This window comes from Argopecten irradians, chromosome 6, assembly GCF_041381155.1.
Source record: "Argopecten irradians isolate NY chromosome 6, Ai_NY, whole genome shotgun sequence".
Lineage (NCBI taxonomy): Eukaryota > Metazoa > Mollusca > Bivalvia > Pectinida > Pectinidae > Argopecten > Argopecten irradians.
Window position 1 is genome coordinate 38,433,573 of NC_091139.1, and position 25,192 is coordinate 38,458,764.

A 25,192-nucleotide genomic window follows, 5' to 3' on the forward strand; every position below is an offset into this window, starting at 1 on the left:
ATATGTTCCCACCAAAAGTGGGGTCATGACCTCACGTTGCTACTCCAGCGACTATTCATGTAACAATAGAACCACCGCACGTGTTGTACTATCATTATACTCTGATAATAATAATACTAGAAAGCATGGCTATTGCGTATATGTCAATGCAAACTATAAATATTAGGTATAGCGACACAATACAACATACATGTTTTGTTAATATATTTGAAGATGGGTGCATTGGATAACAAGAGACCCAAGGGCCCCTTAACGGTCACCTGAGTTCGAATATAGAATGAAACAATGACATATAATCTCTATATACAGGCCCTTGACACGGTCAGTGATTTTATTGATTTGACTTTTTAATCTATGACCCGATATATTTGACCCTATTTGGCACGTCCCTCTGGTCCCTCAGGGGGTCAGCGAGTTTGACTCATTTCCTATGAAAACTGAGCAAATAATGTTCATAAATATGTTTTTCCAATATAAACTTAAGTAAACTTGACCCCCTCACCAGGGGGATATGTGAGACCCCAGGGTCATATAATTACCAATTTTCATAAAACACCTTAAGACCTTTCCAACTATAAAAAGTATTTTATTCTACCATTTCCAGAACTTTCGAAGAAGTTTTTGCCTACTTGACCCCGTTTTTGGCCCCATCCCCCTGCCCCCAGGGGTCGTCCAGGACCAATATGGATATAATGTTAAAATACTACTTCAGACTAATAATTCTAAAAAAGTTTGACTCATTTCCTCTGAAAATTGGGCAAAAAAGGCTCATATATGTGTTTTCCCTAAAAAATTCCCTGTATAAACTTGACACCCTCCCCAGGGGCAACGCGAAACCCCAGGGTCATATAATTCACAATTTTTTTGGAAAGGACTTTAAGATCTTTCCATCTATGAAAAGTATTTGATTCTACCATTTCCAGAATTTTAGCCTATTTGACCTCTTTTGACCCCACACCTAAGGCCCCTGGGGTCTGTCATGGAAAATTTGTTAATAACATTCAATGGCCATCTCATACTGATAATTCTCATAATACTTGACTAATTTCCTATAACTAATGACCAAATAATGTTCAAAAATGAGTTTTCCCTTTATAAAATATAGTAAACTTAACCCCATCCCCAGGGGGAAACGACAGACCCCAGGGTCATATAATTCATAAATTTTGTAAAGGACCTTTAGACCTTTCTATCTATTAAGAGTGTTTGATTTTAACACATCTGTGAGTTGAGAAGAAGATTTTTGAAATTTGAAAAGTTTTGGAGAAGAATTCGAAATGTAAATTGTTTACGGATGCACGACGCACGACAACGGACAAAAGGCGATTATAATAGGTCACTTGATACTTCGTCTCAGGTGACCTGAAAATATAATACCATTGAATAAATTTTAAAATATGAATAAACTGGTTTAAAGATATGCATATGTATAGCAATTATGCTTCATAGCCGGATTTCAATCTGTTTTAGGTTCAAAAAATGAAAATGTTGACACACGAAAATACCCGATAGCACGGCATGAAAAAACGTGTGAAAATAATGAATTTAGTGACAAACTGAAGATAGTATCTTCTTTATTGATACCTTTCCCTCAACGTAAAACGTAAATAACTATTAAGAGACAAAACACGATAATTCATGTATACACAATGATAAACAGGGTTTAATTGGAACATTTCAAAATCACAGTTGGTACGGTGCAGGGGAAAAGCATATACATGTATTTCTACAATTAACCTTCAAAAACTGTCTCTTTTTCATACTGACTTTTCATTCCTTGTAGATAAATTCTGAGACCGTCAGCATCCAATCTCGAGTTTCTGGCAGTTTGCACAAGCCTTGTCGCAAGCTTAAACACAGCACGTTGTTTATTTCTTTCAGGGGAACTGTCTTCAATCTACAACAGAATATTAGTATTTTACATATATACGCCCAATCAATTAAAAAGTATCCATTGGTTATTGATGTTTGTCAACAATGTCGTAATAACTCTTTAATCGAAGCCACATTGCTGGATTTATCTGGACAAAGTTTTTCACTTTTTCAATTTCGTAAACGTTATGAAGATTATCAGCAGAGCGTTATTTTGAGTATCAAAATACATTACTCACATACTTATCAACAACATTTTCAAAAATCAGCTCTATGACAATTTATTAAAAAAGGTCACGTGACGAAGCAATATACTATTGAAGCAAATTAACAGGTGATAAAATTTATGATACATTTGTAAATTAAAACAAGTACAATAAAGCGTCTGACAAATATGCTAAAAAGGGATTATCGCCTAAATGTTAGAATAATTATCAAAATATATAAATAATAAATCAAAAGAATTAATGTTTTTCTATCACAGGGATGGATTTCATGCTATATTTCCCCAGTTTTAATGCAACTTTTCAAGTCAGTTGGGCTAAGACATTGTCCATTCCTACCGCATCATAGTCAGATAAATTGTTTATGCAAAATCTTTCCCCTGTTTCCCTTCTTTGTTTCTGAATAAAACTTGCTTGAAATCTTTTAAGCATATCTTCACTTATAGCGAACTAAAGAATGTTTCACTATTTCTCCTCCCTCGATGACCAAGACACATGTAACTATCATAAATGTTCCCCTTCCTCGTGGAATGTTTCAGTATTAGGTCAAAATAATTACATAATTACTAGTTGTAAATTAAATGTCTTACTTCCGATATCTCCTCTGGGTCCATCCACTAATACCCACTTGGGTCAGATTTGCCATTTTTGCAAAACGACCATGTATAACTGAAATTCACGGAGTTTAAGACTAAAAGCGTTTTTTGACGCCAGTGTCTCTACTACCGCTATTTTCACTAATATTACTGGTCCGGGCAAGGTTAATAGAAATTGTTTTTGTCTATCGATTATGTTTGACCAGATTTTATTTGGAATCCAGTCCGTGGTTAATGACATGTGATGACTTAAAACATATATTGTTAAACGACAGACTTCAGGATGGACATATAATTACGGACACCGCGCCATGACATAAGCTCATCTGCACTTCGTGTCAAGTGAGTTAATAACGTCTATCATATGTAAATGTAATACCGTAAGTTGATTATATAATACTTGCATGTTTAGCTCTTGATAACTTTAAGGCACATGCTTCTGCTTTCTCCATCACAACTCTTGGTAGACATGACATTCTTGCCAACTCCATCCCTGAAATACTCTAACCGTTTTATACCGAAATTTGGTTTGCCTGCCGTTTATGTCATATTTCTAAATAATATTCGTTCTTTTAAATGCTATAGTTTTCACCGAAATTTCCATGACCCGCATTTACTAGTAAGTGTACACTAAAACTATTTGGTCACTTTAACACATCTACCCCACAAAATTCAGAGCATCGTAATTGGTTTTCGCATATGTTTGTGTGAACCAAGCGTTGACCGAATATACAATATGCGATAACTGTATAAGAACGCAGATGAAATATTTATTAACAATAAAGGTGACTTTTATAGATTCTGAATTGCCTGCAGTTAATATCAAGACCTTTCTGGGTTTGAAATTGATTAAGCATTAAAAACGGGACATATTTCCAGAAACATGATGTAGATCATAATAAGAGGCCCAAGGGCCTTAACTGACTGCCTTTTGGCAATACTCTTCGATTTGGGATCAACCAGAAATGTAACAACACTTTGTCGAGATCATGTCATGGTCATTACAGGTGTGTTTCAGCTGTGGCGGCCATCTTGGATTTCAATTTGACCCGAAAAATAACAGTTTTGTCTCGAGACCATGTCAGGATCATTTCAGGCAAGTTTCAGCCAAATCACACCATTAGAACTTGAGAAGAACTTTAAAAATGTGTTTACAGGAGGGTGTCTGTCACGGCTATCTTGGTTTTCGGATTGAACTAAAAACAAAACACATGGTTGGAACCATGTCAGAATCATTTCATGCAACTTTCACCTAAATCTCACATGTAGAACTTGAGAAGAAGTTCAAAATGTGAAAAATTCACGCACGGCGGGCGAGGACTGACGAAACACCCTAAATCATAATTTGCTTAATTTTAACACCTCTTGTTATATTTTGGTTCCGGGGTAAACTTAATTATGTTTAATCTAGCTCGAACGCTGGGAATACAACAAAGTATATTCTAAGTCAATGGTTCTCAGTTCTTTAGTCAAAATAATTGGAACTTAAAATTATGAAACAACTAAACTTAAAGTACACATTTGCCATCTCAAAATACACGTAAATGGAAGTACAAGTGTACGTATACTTCCACACCTTTGTGTCATGTTTCGTTTTTACGACGTACGACACACAACGACGGAGAAAAGACTATCGCAATAGGTCACCGTGGCATATGGTCAGGCGACCTAAAACGAAATGAGGCCGTGAGTGCTGTGACAAATTTCAGTTGGACAGAGAGAAGGACGTGGAAACTTCTTCGATAGAGGACTTACAACGCATCAAAGGAAATTAATCATAAATGTGTGTATATCTAAGCATTAAACTGTTTTCGTGTGGAATGTATGGTCCTTTAATTCTCCTTGGATTGCAGAAAAAATGTATAACGCGCGTTATGATTAATGTGTCTGCAATCCTGGAAGAATTATAGACCATAAATCCCCAAAGAAGGCAGTTTCATATACTTTCCCTGGATATCAGACAAATTGTATAACGCACGTTAGCGCGTTATGATTAATGTGTCTGAAAACCTGGGAGAAAATTAGGATTATAAATCATAAAATAGGTCAGTTCAATGATTGTGTTTCCGTTTTCTGTTACAGTATAACTTGTCTAAACCATATGTGACGGGGACCAGTATATTTGTTCGGTTTACAGGGGTGTCCGGTTTAAAGAGGGAAGAACTTATCACAATATATATTCACATGAAAATCATCCGAAGGGAAAGTTTTGTTACACCACAAACATTTATTCTCACATATGTTCATGGTAGAACATCAGCGAATTGACAACGATGAAAGTCTATGTAGGTTTTGGAAATGTCTCCGATCGTTTAATCAAATCCATCATTTTTTCTAAATTCAATTCTTTTCGTGATCTCTTCGGAGAAGGCGTAACACAGAATTCCAGTCTACGTTTTCTTTGTTTCTGAGGTGTACATGTACGATCCATTTCTTTCGGTGTGCTACATTCAAATGAACTCTCAGAAGTTATGTGTATATCTTATTACTGCATACTTCCAATCTCTCACAAAGGAAAAGTGTGGCCAATAAATGTCTTGCTACCACAGTTGACTCCACAACCCCCTTTCATGGCCAATCAAGATTACTTGACCATGAAAGGGACTGAATCCCTCATTCATGACCAATCAGGATTATTATATTATAAATTACATGACCATGAAAGGGACTGGACATCTTTAGTCAACCATGGTAATAAAGCTGTGAGAGAGGGGAGATAATCATTACCCACCTTGTTCTAATGATTAGATTAATCAAAAGACCAACTAAGCAATGCTGACAAATTTTTTAAAAATACAATGCAATAAGAAAATCACATTTATTTAAATGTACATGAAAAAGCTTCATTAATTGTTATTTCAATTAATCATTATATTATTGTAAAGAAAAGTTTTAACTCCCAATGAACCTTTATATCAACAAATGATGCATTGGTATAATACATATTCATTTTATCAATTGAAAGCACGGATGGAATTAATTTAAAATAAAAATTTACTTCCATTTAAAGTTTCCAACAATTTCTTTTTCATTTACTTATTTTTCTTGCAATCGCTGAACAGAGCTTGATAAATATCTAATTGTTTTATGCTGTACATATCTCCTAAAAACATTTTGATGCAGCATTTCGCAGAATCGAAGTTTTTATCTCTACACATGGCAAAACTTCTTGTGCTCCTTACGATGGACAATGACAAAGTGACGTATTAACATTGAACAAAGAACCTCTAATACTGAAAAGTGCTCACAAGCTTAATAGGTACAGGTAAATCAAAACAGAGAACAATGGGAGAGTTTGGGTATAGGGATGGAAAGGTGTGTATTTTTTCAATTAGCCTGTCTTTTTGTTCGAGGTTAAGAAGCATGCAGTAAGTCAGTTATTGCATGATTTCTCGTCACTCGGGACTTATTACCCCCTCGCTCGGGTGTAATAAATCCCTTATTACTCGAAAGCCATGCAAAAACCTTAACTTGTTAGAATTGACCATGAAAAGTATTCACAAATACAATGTACATGTAACAAAATCGTCGAATGGAAAGTGAAAAGTTGTCACTATCTAGCTCTTAGTATACCAGTACAGAAAAAAAACCTTAAGCGCCTCATCATTAGACGAGGCATGAATCGACAATGTCTGTTTTTTTTTTGTCCCATGTTGTGAAAACATTGTTGGTGGTTTGCCCAAGTTAATTTTACAAAGAAAGGTATTGTAACATTACCTAGACAGTTCCGGTTTTCAAAGTAGATATTTATTTGAATTCATAAATTAATATTAATACTTTTTCAATAACGATGTTAATATTTCACCCACCATAATGTCTCTCCTCTGTCTTGCCTCTTTGAATTGTGTGTGTAAAAATGATTTTCTCCTCTGCACTCTCTGTGCAAACGGATCTCTGGACATCAAAACAGTAACTGAAAATAAAGCATGCATTTACAATTGCGTATATTCAGTATACAGACACAACAATAATATTCCTTTAGCGAAGTTATTACACCCATCAGTCTTTATGGCCAATATAAGACAAAAACTTTTACTCGGACAAAGTTATATACAAGACTTCGATATTCATAATGCACTAAGCAGCTCTTGTATCCTTTCCCTGAACTCGAATTCGATAACGGTAAACACATTTTAAAAATACTTTCTGGTTCTTATATTAGGCAAGGGTTCGACGTCACTGAAATGTATAATTAGAAATGAACAGAAAATCTTACTTTTCAACGTTAGGGTACAGAGCATCCAAATTGGTCAGTTCAAGAAAGTGTGTGACAAAAACAGTAAAAGCCTGAAAAGAATAGAAAAAATATGCCTTATTCAAAATGACTGAGGTTAGTTTAGACAGTTTCATAAAATAATACAATTTTCAGCAACACAAATATATACCTTTAATTGAATCAGATATTCACAGATAGAGTGACAGATTCCGACTCCCTCTTCTGGACTAGTGGCTGTAAAAGGAAATTAAAAGTAATTTACTTGATAAAGATAAATCCCGCACCTACAGTATATTTCTAATCACAATTCACCAAATAACACTTATTCAATACGGATTTATTTGACATTTGTTTGCATCAACGATTCACGTCATTTTCATTGACTCTCATCGTTATTGGTTGTATTTGGTTAGATCAACGATTCACGTCATTTTCATTGACTCTCATCGTATTGGATGTATTTTGCTGGATCAACGATTCACGTCATTTTCATCGACTCTCATCGTTATTGATTGTATTTGGTTGGATCAACGATTCACGTCATTTTCATTGACTCTCATCGTTGTTGGTTGTATTTGGTTGGATCAACGATTCACGCCCTTTTCATCGACTCTCATCGTTATTGACTGTATTTGAGTGGATCAACGATTCACGTCATTTTCATTGACTCTCATCGTTATTGAGTGTATTTGAGTGGATCAACGATTCGCGCCATTTTTATTGACACTCATCGTTATTGATTGTATTTGGTTGGATCAACGATTCACGTCATTTTCATTGTCTCTCATCGTTAATGAATGTATTTGGTTGGATCAACGATTCACGTCATTTTCATTGACTCTCATCGTATTGGATGTATTTGGTTGGATCAACGATTGATTGTATTTGGTTGGATCAACGATTCACGTCATTTTCATTGTCTCTCATCGTTAATGAATGTATTTGGTTGGATCAACGATTCACGTCATTTTCATTGACTCTCATCGTATTGGATGTATTTGGTTGGATCAACGATTCACGTCATTTTCATCGACTCTCATCGTTATTGGTTGTATTTGGTTGGATCAACGATTCACGTCATTTTCATCGACTCTCATCGTTATTGATTGTATTTGGTTGGATCAACGATTCACGCCATTTTCATTGACACTCATCGTTATTGAGTGTATTTGGTTGGACCATCGATTCGCGTCATGTTCATTGACTCTCATCGTAATCTATTGTATTTGGTTGGATGAATAATTCACATTATTTTCACCGACTCTCATCGTAAATAATTGTATTTGGTTGGATCAACGATTCACGTCATTTTCATTGACTCTCATCGTTATTGGTTGTATTTGGTTAGATCAATGATTCACGTCATTTTCATCGACTCTCATCGTTATTGATTGTATTTGGTTGGATCAACGATTCACGTCATTTTCATTGACTCTCATCGTTATTGGTTGTATTTGGGTGGATCAACGATTCACGCAATTTTTATTGACACTCATCGTTATTGAGTGTATTTGGTTGGATCAACGATTCACGTCATTTTCATTGACTCTCATCGTAATTTATTGTATTTGGTTGGATCATCGATTCACATTATTTTCACCGACTCTCATCGTTAATAATTGTATTTGGTTGGATCAACGATTTATGTCATTTTCATTGACTCTCATCGTTATATAATCTATTTGGTTGGATCAACGATTCACGTCATTTTCATTGACTCTCATCGTATTGGACGTATTTGGTTGGATCAACGATTCACGTCATTTTTATCGACTCTCATCGTTGTTGATTGTATTTGGTTGGATCAACGATTCACGCCATTTTCATTGACTCTCATCGTTATTGGTTGTATTTGGGTGGATCAACGATTCACGCCATTTTCATTGACTCTCATCGTTATTGGTTGTATTTGGTTGGATCAACGATTCACGCCATTTCCATTGACTGTCATAGTCATTGTTTGTTCCATTGCTGTCCTATTCTACATTGCAGGTAGCCCATGACGTTTTTTTTCTAAATCTTAATTTTAATGCCTCTAAAAGAGATGAGGAATATCAAATAATCGTATATCTTGTATATTTAATTAGCAGAGTTCGTCGAACGAATTTTTCAATAGATTAAATAAAAATGTAAAACAAGTAATCCGATATACATTTAGTATAGATCATACCTCTCCCAAGTTCATCTATGATGACAAGTGATCTGTTCGAGGCATTCTGGATGATATAGTTTACTTCCTTCATCTATAAATAAACAACTATTAATTATCATCATTAAACTCAAATAGTTCGCCGGGCGTGTAAATGCTGAAAACAACACAATACTACACAGAAAAGTTTCTTAATGTCGACCCACCCACTATATCGTGCTTTTCGAAGAAGTTATATTGTAGTCCAGCATTTGCTTTACGTGTGGGGAATAGCCATTTCTATTTAAGGTGCCATCTTATTTGTGAAGAAGCATCGTATCAGGTGTATGGTTGAAGGCAAAAAGCAAAACTGACACGGATTACAATATTTCTGTAGTTTTCTCCCTTTACCAAGCAAAAATAAAATCAACATATATGCAACGTATATGAAAATAATATTGTTGTTAAACAGACCATTCCATTGTAAGGAGTCATGAAAAATCTGAGGAAACACGTTAAAGATGCTCCACCGCTGACAAATGGCATTTTTTCACTATCAAAAATAGGAGCAGACGATTTTGCATTTTTCTTCAGTTACAAAAGTTACTTACTTTACACCATTACCACCATTGAAAAGTTTGAACTTCTAATTTTACTTCAAGTTAAAAATATGAAAAACAATTAATTGCATCCCGAAAAAATTCCGTGGCACTGTATCTTATATAGAATGAAGTAATGATTGCGCATGCACCAAAGGCGAAATGAATTATTTCATGTTATTTTTTGTGTTAATTAGGCACATATATACACGATTAAACACCAATTATTGTTCAAATGAGGAATATCATTTATGCTCTGTCGGCGGTGGAGCATCATTAAGTGCATTATATATACTGCGTTGCCAAGATCTCAATAACATTCAATACCATCAATAGGTGTAATAGTTTAATACGTTTTACTAGTGTATCAATAAAGATCTTGAGATATTTAATTTTAATGGCTATATACATTTACGTGCCTCTAGGGTGAACGTTGATGAATTGGTTTCCATTTCATCATCAGTGCTAATTCTAGAGAAGATCTGGTCGGCTATTCGGAATGATGCGTATTCTGCTGGAACATTACATCCAACCTGGGCCATTATTTGAAGTAGGGCGATTTGGCGGATATACGTTGATTTCCCGCTCTGTAAATTTACCATTACATGTATACACGATATTGAAGTGGACTTTTTCTATATACAAATTTACAACACAATACATTTTCGTTTGGAATGTAGACAAAATCATGTATAATGAGAAAATTAATACATTGAACTATACCATAAATATGTTCAAAGCTTTATTCTTGAATAATCGATGATATTGATAATAAGCAAAGAATGTCTTGAAAAAATAGAACAAGTTCAACAAGCTTACAGTAAGTGTTAGAGGCAACACACCTCCCCTGCCATCAATAACATTTTCTAATCTATGGCAAGTTAGTATTGTTGCTTAGTTATGCTATCGTTGTATCAAGTTTGAACAAACTCTAGATCTGTTGATGTGTTCTCAAGTTATCGTCCGACAACTAATTGTGAAACAAACTGTTTTAGTAACAGTAATCTTTATAGTTGACCCTTTAACCCCAAATTCAATCCCAAGCTGTATTTTCTCATATGCTACCATTGTGTGAAGTTTGATTAAATCCATCATTTCGTCCTGAAGTTATCGTCTGGAAACTGACATTTTGTGAAAAATCTATATTTAGTCGTAGTGACCTTTGTAGTTAACCTTTTGACCCAAAATTCAACCCCAAGATGTGTTTTCTCATATGCCACCATTGTGTGAAATTTGATCAAAATCCGCTGATGTTTTCTCAAGTTATCGTTTGGAAACTTAATATTTGGAAACAACCTATTTTTAGTAACAGTGACCTTTGTAGTTGACCTTTTGATCCCAAATACAATCCCAAGCTCAAGTTATCATCTGGACACCAAAAGGACAAACGAACGGACAGACAGACAGGCAGACAGACGGGAACAAACACTGAAGTCCCAACCGGTTTCACCGGCAAAAGACTAATAATACCCTTACCATATTTGGTCCAGTGACCATGAGGAAGTTGCTTTCATCTGAAGCATACTAACGTCAAATACAAAAATAAAACAAAAATGACAAATCAATTGAATTCATGTTACATTTTGTAAACAGTTTTAAAACATAATATTTTTGCGTGAAGTTAGATATTCTAACATATTTTTTTCTCATAAATTTGTTGCTCTATTCGGAACTGTCAGCAAACAGCTGTGTTTGAGAATTTCGGCAAATGCACCCATATTCCACTAACATACTTATGTGTGAGCATTGACGACAGATGAACATATTCAAGACCTTTTCGGTATCCATTTAAAGCATACATGTAGTTATTCATTATGAATGTTACAGGATAAAATATACAAGATCAATGTTACAGGCAGAAAGACATTTATCTTGCAACCAGCACTGGTGCCGTCGGAATAACTTTGCTGTGTTCGGCACTGACGGAAAACAGCTGTATTTTAGAACTTTAGCACGTGCACTGACCAACTTCCGAGGCAAACCATTGTTTGAAATATTGACATATTTGCAACATAATTGGCATCTTTCAGCAAAAAATAAAATTAAAGAAGAGCTTTGCAGAATAAAAAGTACTTTAGTATAGACGTCAGTGTCTTAAAATATAAGCCGTATTTGGATAGGTCAAAAAAGAAAAAAAAATTGTCTTCCTAAACCCTTGCCAAAAACAGCTTATATTTTAAGCCACTGACCATGTATTTTCCATATATTTTGTCTTTCCACACTCTTCAAAGCTCAATTTTTATTTCAAAACACTGATCATGAATTCCCTACAGATAATAGCTACAGGGCATTTATCATTGTCGTTAATAAAATCTCCGGATTACAATATATATCAAATAAACATTTGAGCGTGAAATACTCGATCCTTACAGTATTGTTTGGAACTATTTGGCCGATGGCGATCTTTTCAAGAATGGGATGTCGTCCTTGTTTGATGGCCAGTGTATCTGTAAACTCTGGTCTCACTGTAAGTATAACGTGCATAGATAGCACGTGACTATATGATCAGCAACATTGATCTACTACACCGATACCACACTGGTATTTTTTTGATATCAATGGAACTTGGAAAGGTTATCGTTTGTTTCTGTGTTAAAAGATATGCATTTAAAGTATTGGTGTTTTATGACATAACATGCATTCATACTAGTGTTTTGCTCAAAAGATCCCAATAAACTTGATCAAAATATGGCATAGCCACTGAATACATTCTCGTTTTTTTATTATCAGAATGACTTGTTATTACAAACCACTTAAAAAAATAATGCACTTTTGAAAAAAAAAATATGCACCATATTTAACGCACTTTGAAATATTTATTTTTCAATATGCGTATTTTTTCTTAGTGGGTCGTAACATGTGTTTCTGGTTGTAGTCATTACACGTAGAAGTAAAATATGGGAAACATGTTCGATATACGCAATCCGCCTTGTACAAAAATCAGGTAGTAACAACGTCCTCGTACTTTTTTGTACGTAGTTTTTCAAAATCGTCTGCTCTTAATAGGACCAAATTTAAAATAACCTTCCATAATTTTTTTTAGCACAAAGTAAGCCATTGATTAAATTGTACTTGCTTTGAAAAAGGCCTGCATGTATATATAAAAATTATGAACGAGTATATGGTAATTTGTTTCTGTGTATTTACTTTTTCATCTTTATGAAATAACTTCACAGAAATATGTCCTATACATGCATATGTGGTCAAACAGCAACAGAATGACATCCAAATTAAAACACACAAAACAAAGTAACCATTTGATGTATAATAGTACTACTCTACTCATACGTATTATAATATACAGTGATCTAAAGAATATTTATTGGCAGGTATACAAGTTTCACTTACCATAATTCGAGAGAGTACAGACATGGGCAAAAGACAGTAGAACATCAATGATGGCCACGGACTCGGTCAGTTTATACAAACAGCCAAGGTAACTTCTTATGTCGTTCAGCAATGCAGTCACAACGCTATCAAAAATGTTCAATCAGTCAAAGAAACGTTCGTCAAAATTCAACTGTTCAAGGTAATGACGCCAACACAAGTGAAATCGTTTCTCATGGAAAATCGCCAAATTGGTTACAAATTATTCTTTCTATTTGCAAAAGTCAAATGTATTGAAACTTTTGAAGGATAATGGTATAACTCAATCTCTGCACAATGTCCAGATTTAAATTTTCTATTAGTGTCAAATTCTTTCTTCTGTTACAATGTTATTTTCTCCTAATTTCAATATATTGGAACATTCAGCTCACTACTAAGTGGCATGTTCGAATTAACTTGTCTTCATTATTATTATGTCTGCAGGTTTCACATCAATGGCCACCTTATTTAACATTAAAATAGTACTTTTGGGGGTTTTGGATGGATTGGGTGAGTCCATAAACTTACATGTTTGCCATAAGATATATTTCTTCCAACGATTGTTGGATTCTTGCTGGAATAAAATGCGAATAAAAGTAATCAACTAATCGTATGTCGTAAAATTTAAGTTTAAAGGCCCACTACCATTCCGAGGCAAAATTTAAAGGTTTCTTGACAACATTAAAGTCCCAATATCCGTATATGTCTTATTTTTTTTCTTGACTTTAGAAGAATGTTGAACAAAATCCAGTTGTAAATCATGCAGACACAGGACTAAATCGGAGTCAAGATAAGCGATAATGATTCGGATTTTTTTTATAAAAAACAAATAAATATTGAACGTTGCTAGGTGCGCCCCATTTTGACAAACAAACCGAAGTTAGCCGACATTGTAACGTCGTTGCCGAGAACGTCATGTTACTACCGTAAATACGTAACGTCTGTCCGAACTCTTCCGAGAACGGGTCATGAACTTTTCGCATTCCGTTCGGCAATAATCGTAACTTACATGGCGACCATATAATGAAGGCAACAAATGCTGTACCAAAGTTATTAAGAAATCATTATAGATATTCTTCGATATAACTACATATACAAATACTAACAATATTGGGGTCGAATCTAACTTGACATTTTGGTTTTTAGGACGACGACGGGTAACATAAGACGACCCGCGTTATGAAAATTAACGTATTATTTATTTCATTTTTTCCGGCAATGATGATAAATGTTGTATTTACGCTAAGTTAATAACTTATTTGACTCTACAAAATCATCGATTCTCGTTTCACAATATCATGACATTTTAAAAATTAAAAGCCGTTTTGGAAATTTAGTGGGACTTTAAGTTACTTTCAGCAATGGTGATATTGAATACTTTAAATATTTATCAATGGACTTAGAAAATAGCATTAACTTTTCATTGTTGCATTGACTTCTCATAAGTAGCTGTAATTTAATGCTACAACAGTTGAAAATGCAAAACTTTTTGATTAAGTCAACTGACATGAGACTATACAGAAAGAGCATTTGAAATACAATACATCAGATGATTTAACGATCAACAGAACAGAAGAAAGAACGACAATGTTCAACTGATTACAAAACAAACTGAACAATTGCATAAACATTAAGACAATACTTAATCTTACATATGCATTAAATCATATATCAGTGTTGAAGCAAATTATTTAAGACAACTTTACTGTATTGGACAATTTAAAACCAGTTTTCACAAAATAAAACAAATGTTATCACATACCATTCAATTTGATCTGAAAAAAAAACTTTCTCAATGTTAGATATGCTTTTATATTGCAGATTAGATAAGAGACATCAAACACAAAAAGTGAATTTTAACTATGCCTGAACGTTATTTTGATGTTGTAAACTTATTATTTATTAAATATTTAAGTCAAATTTATAGATTTGCATAATTTATCTAACATCAGATACACCAATAATGAAGAATACATAGAAATGGAAGGAATTATAGGCATATTTATTCCTGACTAAACCAACATCCATTGACATCAATCATAAGAAGGTAATAAGGCTCAACAACATTCAATAATCCTTTGTATATAATATATATATATACATTATCCTTCGAGTATGTACATCCAAAGGAAGGATTAAATCTCACCAAGTCTGTGGTGGTAAAGCTGAGTGTACTTTTAACTTTTGTAGCCTTGATGAAAATTCCTGGTAAATTGTCCATGGTCAAACCATCCTTTCCTGATGAGGTTGTCTGGATATAGAACCCTCTAGCTGAATTATAGCTGGTTTTCAATGGTAGACTGTATTGGGTACCAAGCTGTGTCACCAACTCTAAACATATGCGATTGTAATTCTGGTAATAATGTAGCTTCACATATTTAGTGTATTTGATTCTCTCAAACGCTATATGTTAGCTTATAATTTAAGTTATAATCAACTTCAATTATAAGAATCAATATATGAGGGAAGACTAACAAAAGGTAACTTTTGATTGCCAAACAATAATTTCGCAAACTATTTGGATAAATAAAACACTCGTTTTGAAAGTTTTGAGAAATGTGAATAAAGGCATAGATCCAATAAATTAAAATTCTATTTTATAAACAGTTCTATTAAAATATCAGAATGCAATAAAAGGAAATATTCATCTTACCAGATATATCATCCACAACTTCTGTGTACATTCTTCTTGCTACATCTAACAATCCTTCAAACAGAAAAGAAAACATATAATGGTAACTTCATTTCAATTTTGTGGAATTTCTTTTTCTTAACCAGATTAATACATTGAAGCAGCTATCATCTCAAAATTATCTTTAGATCAATGAGTCATTATCGAGGTAAAAAGAAGTATTACCATGCTCAAAAGAATTTACGAATGTTTTATTTGGAAATTTTATTTACATCTATGGAATCTCCATAATAAATCAAAATGATAATTTTACAAATTGACAAAATCTAACATTATAAGAATAACATAGATTTTCAAAACTCTTTTTTGAAGTCAGGAGGACAATGGTGGACTTTGTTAACCATTCATTAACTTCTAAACCCACAAGTGAGATTCTATTTAAACTTACCATTGATATTTGGCTGAAAGGGTAAGTATAAATACGAAATGCAGTATGAACTAAAAACATCAAACATCAAAATATCTAATCAGCACAATACATAAATTCATAAATACATATTCTAAGTTTTAACAATTTCAATTCATGTAACCTTGACAAAGGCTTAAAGTGAATAGTCGGGCAAAGAAAACCAGTCTAAATGCGTTCATTAGCCTTCCAAAAGTTCTCGCATATTAATACAACGGCCAAGTTCTGCTTGGTTTCCCAGTTCTGACCATTAAAGTAAAGAAAAGTTGAAAGCATTGAAAGCGAGGCTGCGTGGAAATGTAACCACGGACATAGTGAGCCGGGAGGATGTATTAGAATTTCCATACTTTAAATTAATTTCTTCGTACGCAGACAGATTTTGACAAGAGATTTTATTTTTCCATTTCATAAGAAATTATACTGGATACATTCACACCATTTTTACCGAATTTAGCCATCCTTGCCCGACTGTTCACTTTAAGGTTAATTTTCATAAATGAACAAATATCTGACATTTTTAAATACTGAAAGCTTCTTACATCCGAAGTCATCCTAATTAAACACTGTATGTTGAGAAAATGCCAGATTAAATGGAAATGCGAAGATGAGAGGAATTGAGCTTAGTAATTATTAGCCCGAGATACTCTAGCCTGACACCAGACTTAGACATTATAACAGATAGATGTCTGGTTTAGGGCCAGAGGGCAGTAGTACTCGAAAACCTGGAATAAGCCGACACCGTTTGGTATCGGACCAGGTACTCTCAAATTCAGCTACTTACAAAATATTACCACCGAGAATCGCCACTTACCTTGGTTTTTTCAACAAATGAATAATTTATCTACTCATAGCCATCTATTTCATCATGCATGCACGTTCAATTGTGTCAACACAGTAGTTTCTTTTCCGCAACTTTAAATTTCCCTCGTCGCTGTCACCATTTTCTTGTAGCATGCATATCATCTTTAATCTCGATGGATTGCTATATTTGGGTATATATGATGTTCATTTGTTGTATAGACTAAGGTTAGTGGTGCTTCTCGGTGGTCAGCCTGAATTGTAGAGTACCTGGCCTGATACCAAACGATGTCGACTTATTCCAGGTTTACGAGTACTACTGCGCTCTGGCCCTAAACCAGACATCTATCTGTTATAATGTCTAAGTCTGGTGTCAGAGCCAGAGTATCTCGGGCTAAGTGATTATCAACATAAATATTTAATTAGTGACAGGTAACCTATACCTTGACAGCGAAGCACTTCTGGGTTCTCATGTGAAGCGTTCCCTTCTGAAAGCGAGTGTCTTCATGGATAACACTGGAAATCTTCGTGATGATGATGTCAAATCGAGGATCCTCCAATGACTGCATTTTCAATAGAGAATACATCAGCATTTTTATAACATTAGACTTAATTTTCAAAAGCTCTAGCTTTTTTAATATGGATTGTCAAATTTTAGTTTCATAAATTGAAAGGCAATGAGAAGAATTTTGACGTAGGTTTTTTTATAATAAATGTTATCATTTAATACACTATCAAATAAAGTAGGTTTAGACTGAGTGAGCAATAAATAAGTTCAAATTTTGTCTATGGTTGCTTTTTTTAAAAGTTCAATAGTTGATTAGTAAGAGTACATGAAGTAAATAAATAAATATCAAATTGTGTCAAAAGTTATATAGTTGAATATTTTAAGAAGCAAAATTAATGTATCATGGACTGACTCCAAAGAGACCCCTTGATCTGCTTTCCATCAATCTATTTCCTATCTATAAAGAAGTTACTTCATTTCACTGTTATACCTTAGTTCTATTCAGAGTAGTAATAGGTGAAAAATAATTTGACAGAACCAACCTTGCAGTAGGCTTTGAGTAGTGGATTCTCACAGTCCTTCAACGCCTCCTTTAGTGGCTCTATTAGCTCCAGAGTGTGTTTCAGGTAGATGATGTTAGTGATCTTGCTTTCTGCTATTTTGATTGTCTCCTGTTTAGGGATCTGTAGCAACAGGGCCAAGAGATGGTCAACATCAGGGAACTGACCAATCACTGTCTGTAAGTTGTAAAACACCTCCTCTTTCTCTGTCAGCTCACCAACGGCATCCTGCCTCATTGTGATGGTCTCTAAATCTGAAACAAAATATTTGTAGACATGGCTCTCTCTCTTTTAACATATTGCAATGGCAGAAGTAATCTAATTACAGAATTCAATACCCATATAATTTGAATTAGAGATACAAATATTGACAAACAACTAATTGCTCTTTAAAAGCCTGTTGACAATAAATTTTCAAAAGGTAGGCGGAGTACTATGACCTTGCCCTTTTGGGTTTGTTTATTTTTACGTCCTATTAACAGCCAGGGTCATGTAAGGACGTGCCAGGTTTGTTGGTGGAGGAAAGCCGGAGTACCCGGAGAAAAACCACCGGCCAACAGTCAGTACCTGGCAACTGCCCCACATGGGATTCGAACCCGCTTCCCAAAGGTGGAGGGCTTGTGGTAATATGTCGGGACATCTTAACCACTCGGCCACCGCGGCCCTTTTGGGACAGAGAGAGAACGCTGTATTTCTCTTGGTTTTAACCGTACCGTAGGACATCCTCCATATCCAAAGGTTAACTATCACTGTCATTATATCCACCTTTGAAATATGTCATAGCAGAACTGTTGGCTGTGTGTGCAATAGTAGGTGTAACAGCAGATAAGAAAAGTGGTTTGATCCTTTGATGTACATCAAAAGAATTGAACATTGGTACACTGTTTTTGACAATGTGGCTTTGAAGTTGGGTGCTGTTCTGTCTCTGTAATCTTCATAGGAAGTATCTACACATTCCAGATGTAGATATAATAACAATGATAGTAACACCTGGAGTATTAACGATGTTGACATAAAGTAACTACATTATGGAGCCTGAATTTAACATGGAGATCATACCATTAAATAATGACATACCTGTTTCTGACGTTTACAATTACATAGGCATAGACGCTGGAAATTTTGAGATAGAAAGAAAAAATTACCTGAAGGTGGCTGTAAGATGTTAGCCCTTAGTAACCTAGCCCCTCCTGGTGTTTTTGTATAGTTCAGAATACCATACAGGGTAATGTCACTGGTAGGGTCTCTCAAGTTCTGTAACAACTCCAAGTTCTTGGCTGTAGATGCATCTACAACACAATTCTCGGTGTAAGATTTTTCTTTCGTCAATAATTAGAAATCCCATAACTATTTTTTCTTGATATCATATTACATACAAATTAGGAATACATGTATCTGAATCCTATCACCAACATTGTGACATGTATGTGGGACAGTCAATCAAGCAAGATGCCAATAAAAATCAGCACCATCAACTAAATCAGAAGTGGTGCTAAAATGTCAGACTGCAAAATGTGTCAAACCAAAATGTAATTTTAAGAATATCATGGAATTGGTATACAAAATAAATAAGTTCTTTCTTCACTGATTAACATAAATCATATAGATTTTCTACTGAAATGAAAACTTTTATTTCAGTATGATTATTAATGTTTGTTTCCTACATTCCTTACCAATCATTGTTGTGTTTTCACTTCCATGGAAGACAACTTTCAGTGAGCCGGGAGCATACATGATGTTCTGTATAAATTCTACATACTTCATGAGAGAGGCTGCAGCTGCCAAAGCATAGTACCTATAAATGGTATCAGTTTTGATTCAATCTGATTAAAATACAGATCTTTATAATTACTAGATTTTCTATCAGATCGAATGATGATAAGGATTTGTATTTTGATCAGATTAGTTCATGTTGGCTATCACACGTACATATTGCCTTTATAAATAAAACTGAACTTTGTTTGATATATCCTATAGTCATAGTAAGAGTTGATTTTAAAGTTAAAGCATTTCAATAACTATTCTGTACTTAAAATATTTCAGTAACATATATCTAAAACACTGTGACTTTTATAAATAAAATAGAAAATCAAGTAAGAGAACCAAAAGGAAAATTGCATGAACAAATCATATTTACCAAATACAGAAAGGAGGCAAAAATTGACATATGTATATATATGAAGATTATGTTCATTGATAGCCTAAGTAAATGTAATTTAGTGCTTACTTGACTCTTACTTCCATCTCTACTGTATTAAACTCTGGCACACACAACTGTTTCACATACTGCAAACCTACAAATTGAAAGAACATTGAACAGATTCTAGAAAAAGAAAATGGCAGATACTAGGTGAATACCAAATATGAATTTACCAATTTGGCCTTTAATAAAAAGTTTAAAACCACCTGGATTCCAAAGAAATAGTAATCATATTATGTTCTGTTTTAGACTTTGGAAAATGAGTAATCAACATAAAATCTTAATTAATAATAAATATGGAATTTGATACCTCTTGTTTCATTGAAGTATTTCCTTTGTACAGTTGATATACTGGTATTTTGGAACTGATCATTGATCAGTTTTAGCAGTTTTGTCATGGTTCCATTCTCACAAGCAGTATTAGGAACTATGATCTGAAATTAAAACAAAATGTAACACAAAGGAAAAAATACAATCACAATATTATGAAATAAATGTATAGCTGTTAGGCTTACAAATCTAAGCTCTGACAGGTTACATCAAAATGCATTATATGGCAATTAACATCAAAGGCATGTATAATGAAATGGATATGATGCCAAGTAATATTATATAATTTACTTATTTTTTATATTGCCCTGCAATACAACTATCTTACATCATATCTAATTAAGATTGGATTTATCATTTGATCATGAGATCCTTTGATTTCTTTCAATAAAGGTAAAACAAAGCCATTCTGTAAACATAAAGCAATAAAAACAAAGGAAAAATTAGTAAAGAGAGTTTTTTTCCAAATAATTATGTATAAACTAAGTACAGTCAAACCTGCTATAGTATAAATACACCTCTTTACACCTGTCTATAAATGACAGACTCATCAACCCCTTCTGGTGTGATTTACAATATAAATGACCTCTGTATAAAGGACACCTGTCTGTAAAGGACAGACCAATGTAATTGACCTCTGTATAAAGGACACCTGTCTGTAAAGGAGAGACTCATCAGCCCCTTTTGGTGTGATATACAATGTAATTGACCTCTGTATAAAGGACACCTGTCTGTAAAGGACAGACTCATCAACCCTGTCCAGTATGATTTACAATGTAATTGACTTCTGTATAAAGGACATCTGTCTATAAATGACACTCATCAACCCCTTTAGGTGTCATTTACAATGTAATTAATTACCTCTGTATAAAGGACACCTGTCTATAAAATCAACCCCGACTAGTGTGATTTACAATGTAATTCACCTCTGTATAAAGGACACCTGTCTATAAAATCAACCCCGACTAGTGTGATTTACAATGTAATTCACCTCTGTATAAAGGACACCTGTCTATAAAATCAACCCTGTCTGGTGTGATTTACAATATAATTCACCTCTGTATAAAGGACACCTGTCTATAAAATCAACCCCGTCTGGTGTGATTTACAATATAATTCACCTCTGTATAAAGGACACCTGTCTATAAGGACATGTTAGCTATGTCCCTTTGGTGTAATTCATTAGATAGGTTGGAACAGATTTGAAGTTGTTGTTTTTTTAATCATAAAGTATTACTTATTTGTATATATTATTTTACCTCAATAGGTTGAAGGATCTGAAGCTTTGTGATAGTTTTTACATAGGTCTGAGTGTCTGAAAACTGTGATAATATCAGGAATGGACACTTCAAATCCAAACTGGCTAATCCTATTTCTCCTTTGGCTAATCCTCGCCCCTCTACGATAGCTGCAAATAAACCGAACTCTTATTTTATCATGGAAGTTAATACCTTGCAAAATTGATCAAATTCATCATCTAACATATTTTTAATAGCCTGTTGCATACTACCAAAATAATTCGCAAAAACAAACCCTGCAAATAAATTCCAAACATTAATCGTGAAATTTTACACCCATGAAATTCAACAGGTCAACTATACAGTAGTATTTAAATGAATGTTTTAGCAAATTTTGATCATAGGTGTTATACACACTTAACAGAATAGTCACAAATTCTAATAAGAGTTGAGGTATACCTTATGTTTTAAAAAAAAAAGATATTTGCTAAAGCATATGTTGATTCTAAAATAAACTTACAAGCTTTTGATATTATGACTTCTTCACCCCTAAAGACACATTAAGACTCTTTTAAATCAAGGACTGAGAACAGCCCATTATACAATTTCAGGAGTGAAGATTTACCAGGTAAGCAAAATCAATGGATGCATGTTTTACATAAATGGTTATCTATATCATAGCGATAAGAGTAATAGAATCATACATGGGTCTGTGAAGTGAATAGGGATATCTCAACTCGAGTGAAAGATTTTGGCCGGTCAACCCGAGGCTTGCCGAGAGTCGACGGCCAAAATCTTTCACGAGGGTTGAGATATCCCTGTCTACTTCACAGACCAATGTTTGATTTTTCTCTCCTATACTTAGTAGAAAAAATGATGAAATTCCACTTGGTTTCCAGCTTTTTCATCGTGCCATTATTGTAGGAACGTTGTTATGCTTCAAAATTGATGACGTCATCTACAATGCGCGCAACAGTTACGCCGCATGTATTGATGACATCAAGTTATTGTCTTGCGCGTGTGAGCTGTCTTACACCACCCTGTTTAAGATAGAGATATGTTTTTCCCTAGTAACCACGGGATATCCCTGTGAAGTATGGGAGAATAAATGGTCTGTACCAACAATTATAGAAGATGTGGATTCTCTGGGAGTTGTTGTGCTATAGTTGACACTGGCTGGAGTCCGTCGCGAGTTTGGAGTCCTGAGGGAGCTGGAGGAACGTGGAGTTGTGTAGCCTTGACATCGTCCTCTCTTCCTTGCTCCAGGAAAACTTGTACTATAATTTTTTTTAAAATCACAAGAATCAGGATTCAGGAATAATATTTACCTTAAATGAAAAAAATAAAAAAAAAAACAAGTACATTGTCTGGCACCTGATCTAATAATTGTGTAACTAGTGAACGTATATACCCGGTATACTCAAGGCATTTTACCTCGATGTATTTGAAGTCAGTCCAGTGGGCACAGAGCTAGAGTGTTTATACCAATCATGACCTCCACTCTTTACCAGCTTATCAACATTTTGTCTTGGAATTCTCTGAAAATTTTCTGTGCTTGTCTCGGATTCATATCCAGAAATATTTGACATTGGTGTTTGAAGAAGCCCAAAATCTGAAACATAGGAAATAAAATTTATAAGCAAGGACATATATAGGAATAAGATTGGGTAGTTTGATGATAAATAGCTTGGGTTTTGTTAGTTTAGCATTCAATTAATAGCCAGGGTCCTGTATGATGTAAGGACATGCCACATTTTTGTTGGTGGAGGAAAGTTGGAGTACCCAGAGAAAAACCACTGACAAACGGTCAGTACCTGGCAACTGCCCCACATAGGATTCGAACTCGCAACCCAGAGGTGGAGGGCTTGTGGTAATATGTCGAGACATCTTAAACACTCAGCTTTGAGTAAAATGAGTGACTCATTTTTCAATTAAAAAATTAACTAAAAATCAAATTATCTTTGTACATTTGCTTGCACTGTTATATTGATATTAATGATATAAGTGTCCTCCAGCTTTCCCAAGCCTCATGTTCACCTATCTCCATTGCAAACATTTCAATACATGTGTAATGGGGCGAGACTAGTGACTGCTGCCAGCTGGGCTCAAACCCGCGATCCCAGACTTACTGGTCCATGTCGCTTTACCGCCTGAGCTAAATGGAATTTCTCCCTAGCACAAAGCTAGAAGGTCGACCATATCATCATGTACAATTAAAATCGGGAACATTTACACTTAAAGTTACTGTATTTTACTAATACGGAGGTTTCGAGATCCCAAAATGACGTGAGTAAAGTCGATTAGTCCAAGAGATCCCAAAATGACGTGAGTAAAGTCGATTAGTCCAAGAGATCCCAAAATGACGTGAGTAAAGTCGATTAGTCCAAGAGATCCCAAAATGACGTGAGTAAAGTCGATTAGTCCCACCGGTACTCTATTCACGTCAAATGATGGCGTCATAATCACCAGATGGTGGTACTCATCAATGGTAAATTGTACTTTACTCACATTGTTTTAGGATTTCGAAACCCCTGTATTCCTTTATTTTATTTTGTTTACATTGATTTGTTTTATGTGAAATAATTTTGTACAGGTCTCATTTTAACTCTATATTTGATCCCAGTAAGTGTCCCACATTCCTCAATTTACTTGCTCTTCTGGGGCAAATGTATGTGACAATATAAAAATATGAAATATAAAAAAGTGATCTCACTGTATTTCGGTTGTTGGGCAGCCATATCAAGTTATGTGATGTTTCTTCTCACTTGGTTTAGCCTATATATATAGGCTACAATCTGGAAAAGAACATAAGTTACACATGTATGTAAAATCAAAAAAGTTTTTTTATAAAGTAGACTTTATGCTGAAGCAGTACAGTGTAGGATACAACTGTATATATTTAATAAGATATCCATAAAAGATAAACGATTCTGCATTAGCTTAAAAAGTCTCAATTGTTCTCGAACGATCACTGGTCAGTCTTCAGTCGTGTCGTCTGCATCGTTTCACTTCCGTGTTAGTAATAAACTGACTTTAGATTTAATATAAAATGACTGGCATAATCTAGGGTATCCAAGTGTCACTAACTAGTATCAAATGCCAAACATTGCAAAATTGTATCAACAGTTTATGTCGATAACAATAAGAACTTACGTCTACAAAAAATTGGTGACATCCATTTTATATGTTCGGATGCTATCATGCAATATCGTTCAGAGGCAGAAAATAGGCGAGGTGTTCCAAATGGAGAAGTTGGCGAACTTGTTTCACATGAACCGTCGTGCAATGGTGAGTTGTAGGTTTATCTGGAAAAAAAACTTCTCACAGAATCTAGATGATATTGGATTCTAATTAATTCATTTGTATCTTGAAGTTGGAGTGTAGTATTGCCGATTATTAAAAAAATTCAAAATAAACATTTGTGGGACAGGCCTACAAATCTATCATTTCTGCATTTTA

The 25,192-nt window shown here is 34.4% G+C and overlaps 1 protein-coding gene across 1 annotated transcript; it reads right to left on the minus strand.

Moving 5' to 3' along the window:
- Positions 1–1,643: 1,643 nt before the first annotated feature.
- Positions 1,644–24,948, minus strand: LOC138325821 (mutS protein homolog 4-like). Its single transcript, XM_069271749.1, has 26 exons — positions 24,887–24,948; positions 24,447–24,528; positions 23,168–23,345; positions 22,853–23,010; positions 21,755–21,903; positions 20,476–20,599; positions 20,193–20,259; positions 19,639–19,760; positions 19,111–19,254; positions 17,948–18,219; positions 17,341–17,460; positions 16,082–16,094; positions 15,655–15,708; positions 15,148–15,332; positions 14,764–14,776; positions 13,530–13,575; positions 12,984–13,108; positions 12,006–12,100; positions 11,112–11,159; positions 10,055–10,222; positions 9,079–9,151; positions 7,078–7,142; positions 6,909–6,979; positions 6,502–6,605; positions 3,097–3,185; positions 1,644–1,897 (listed from the first exon to the last, which is right to left on the minus strand). The coding sequence occupies exons 2-26, from the start codon at positions 24,469–24,471 to the stop codon at positions 1,733–1,735; spliced, it is 2,673 nt and encodes an 890-aa protein (XP_069127850.1). The 5' UTR covers positions 24,472–24,528; positions 24,887–24,948; the 3' UTR covers positions 1,644–1,732.
- Between the last annotated feature and the right edge of the window lie 244 nt (positions 24,949–25,192).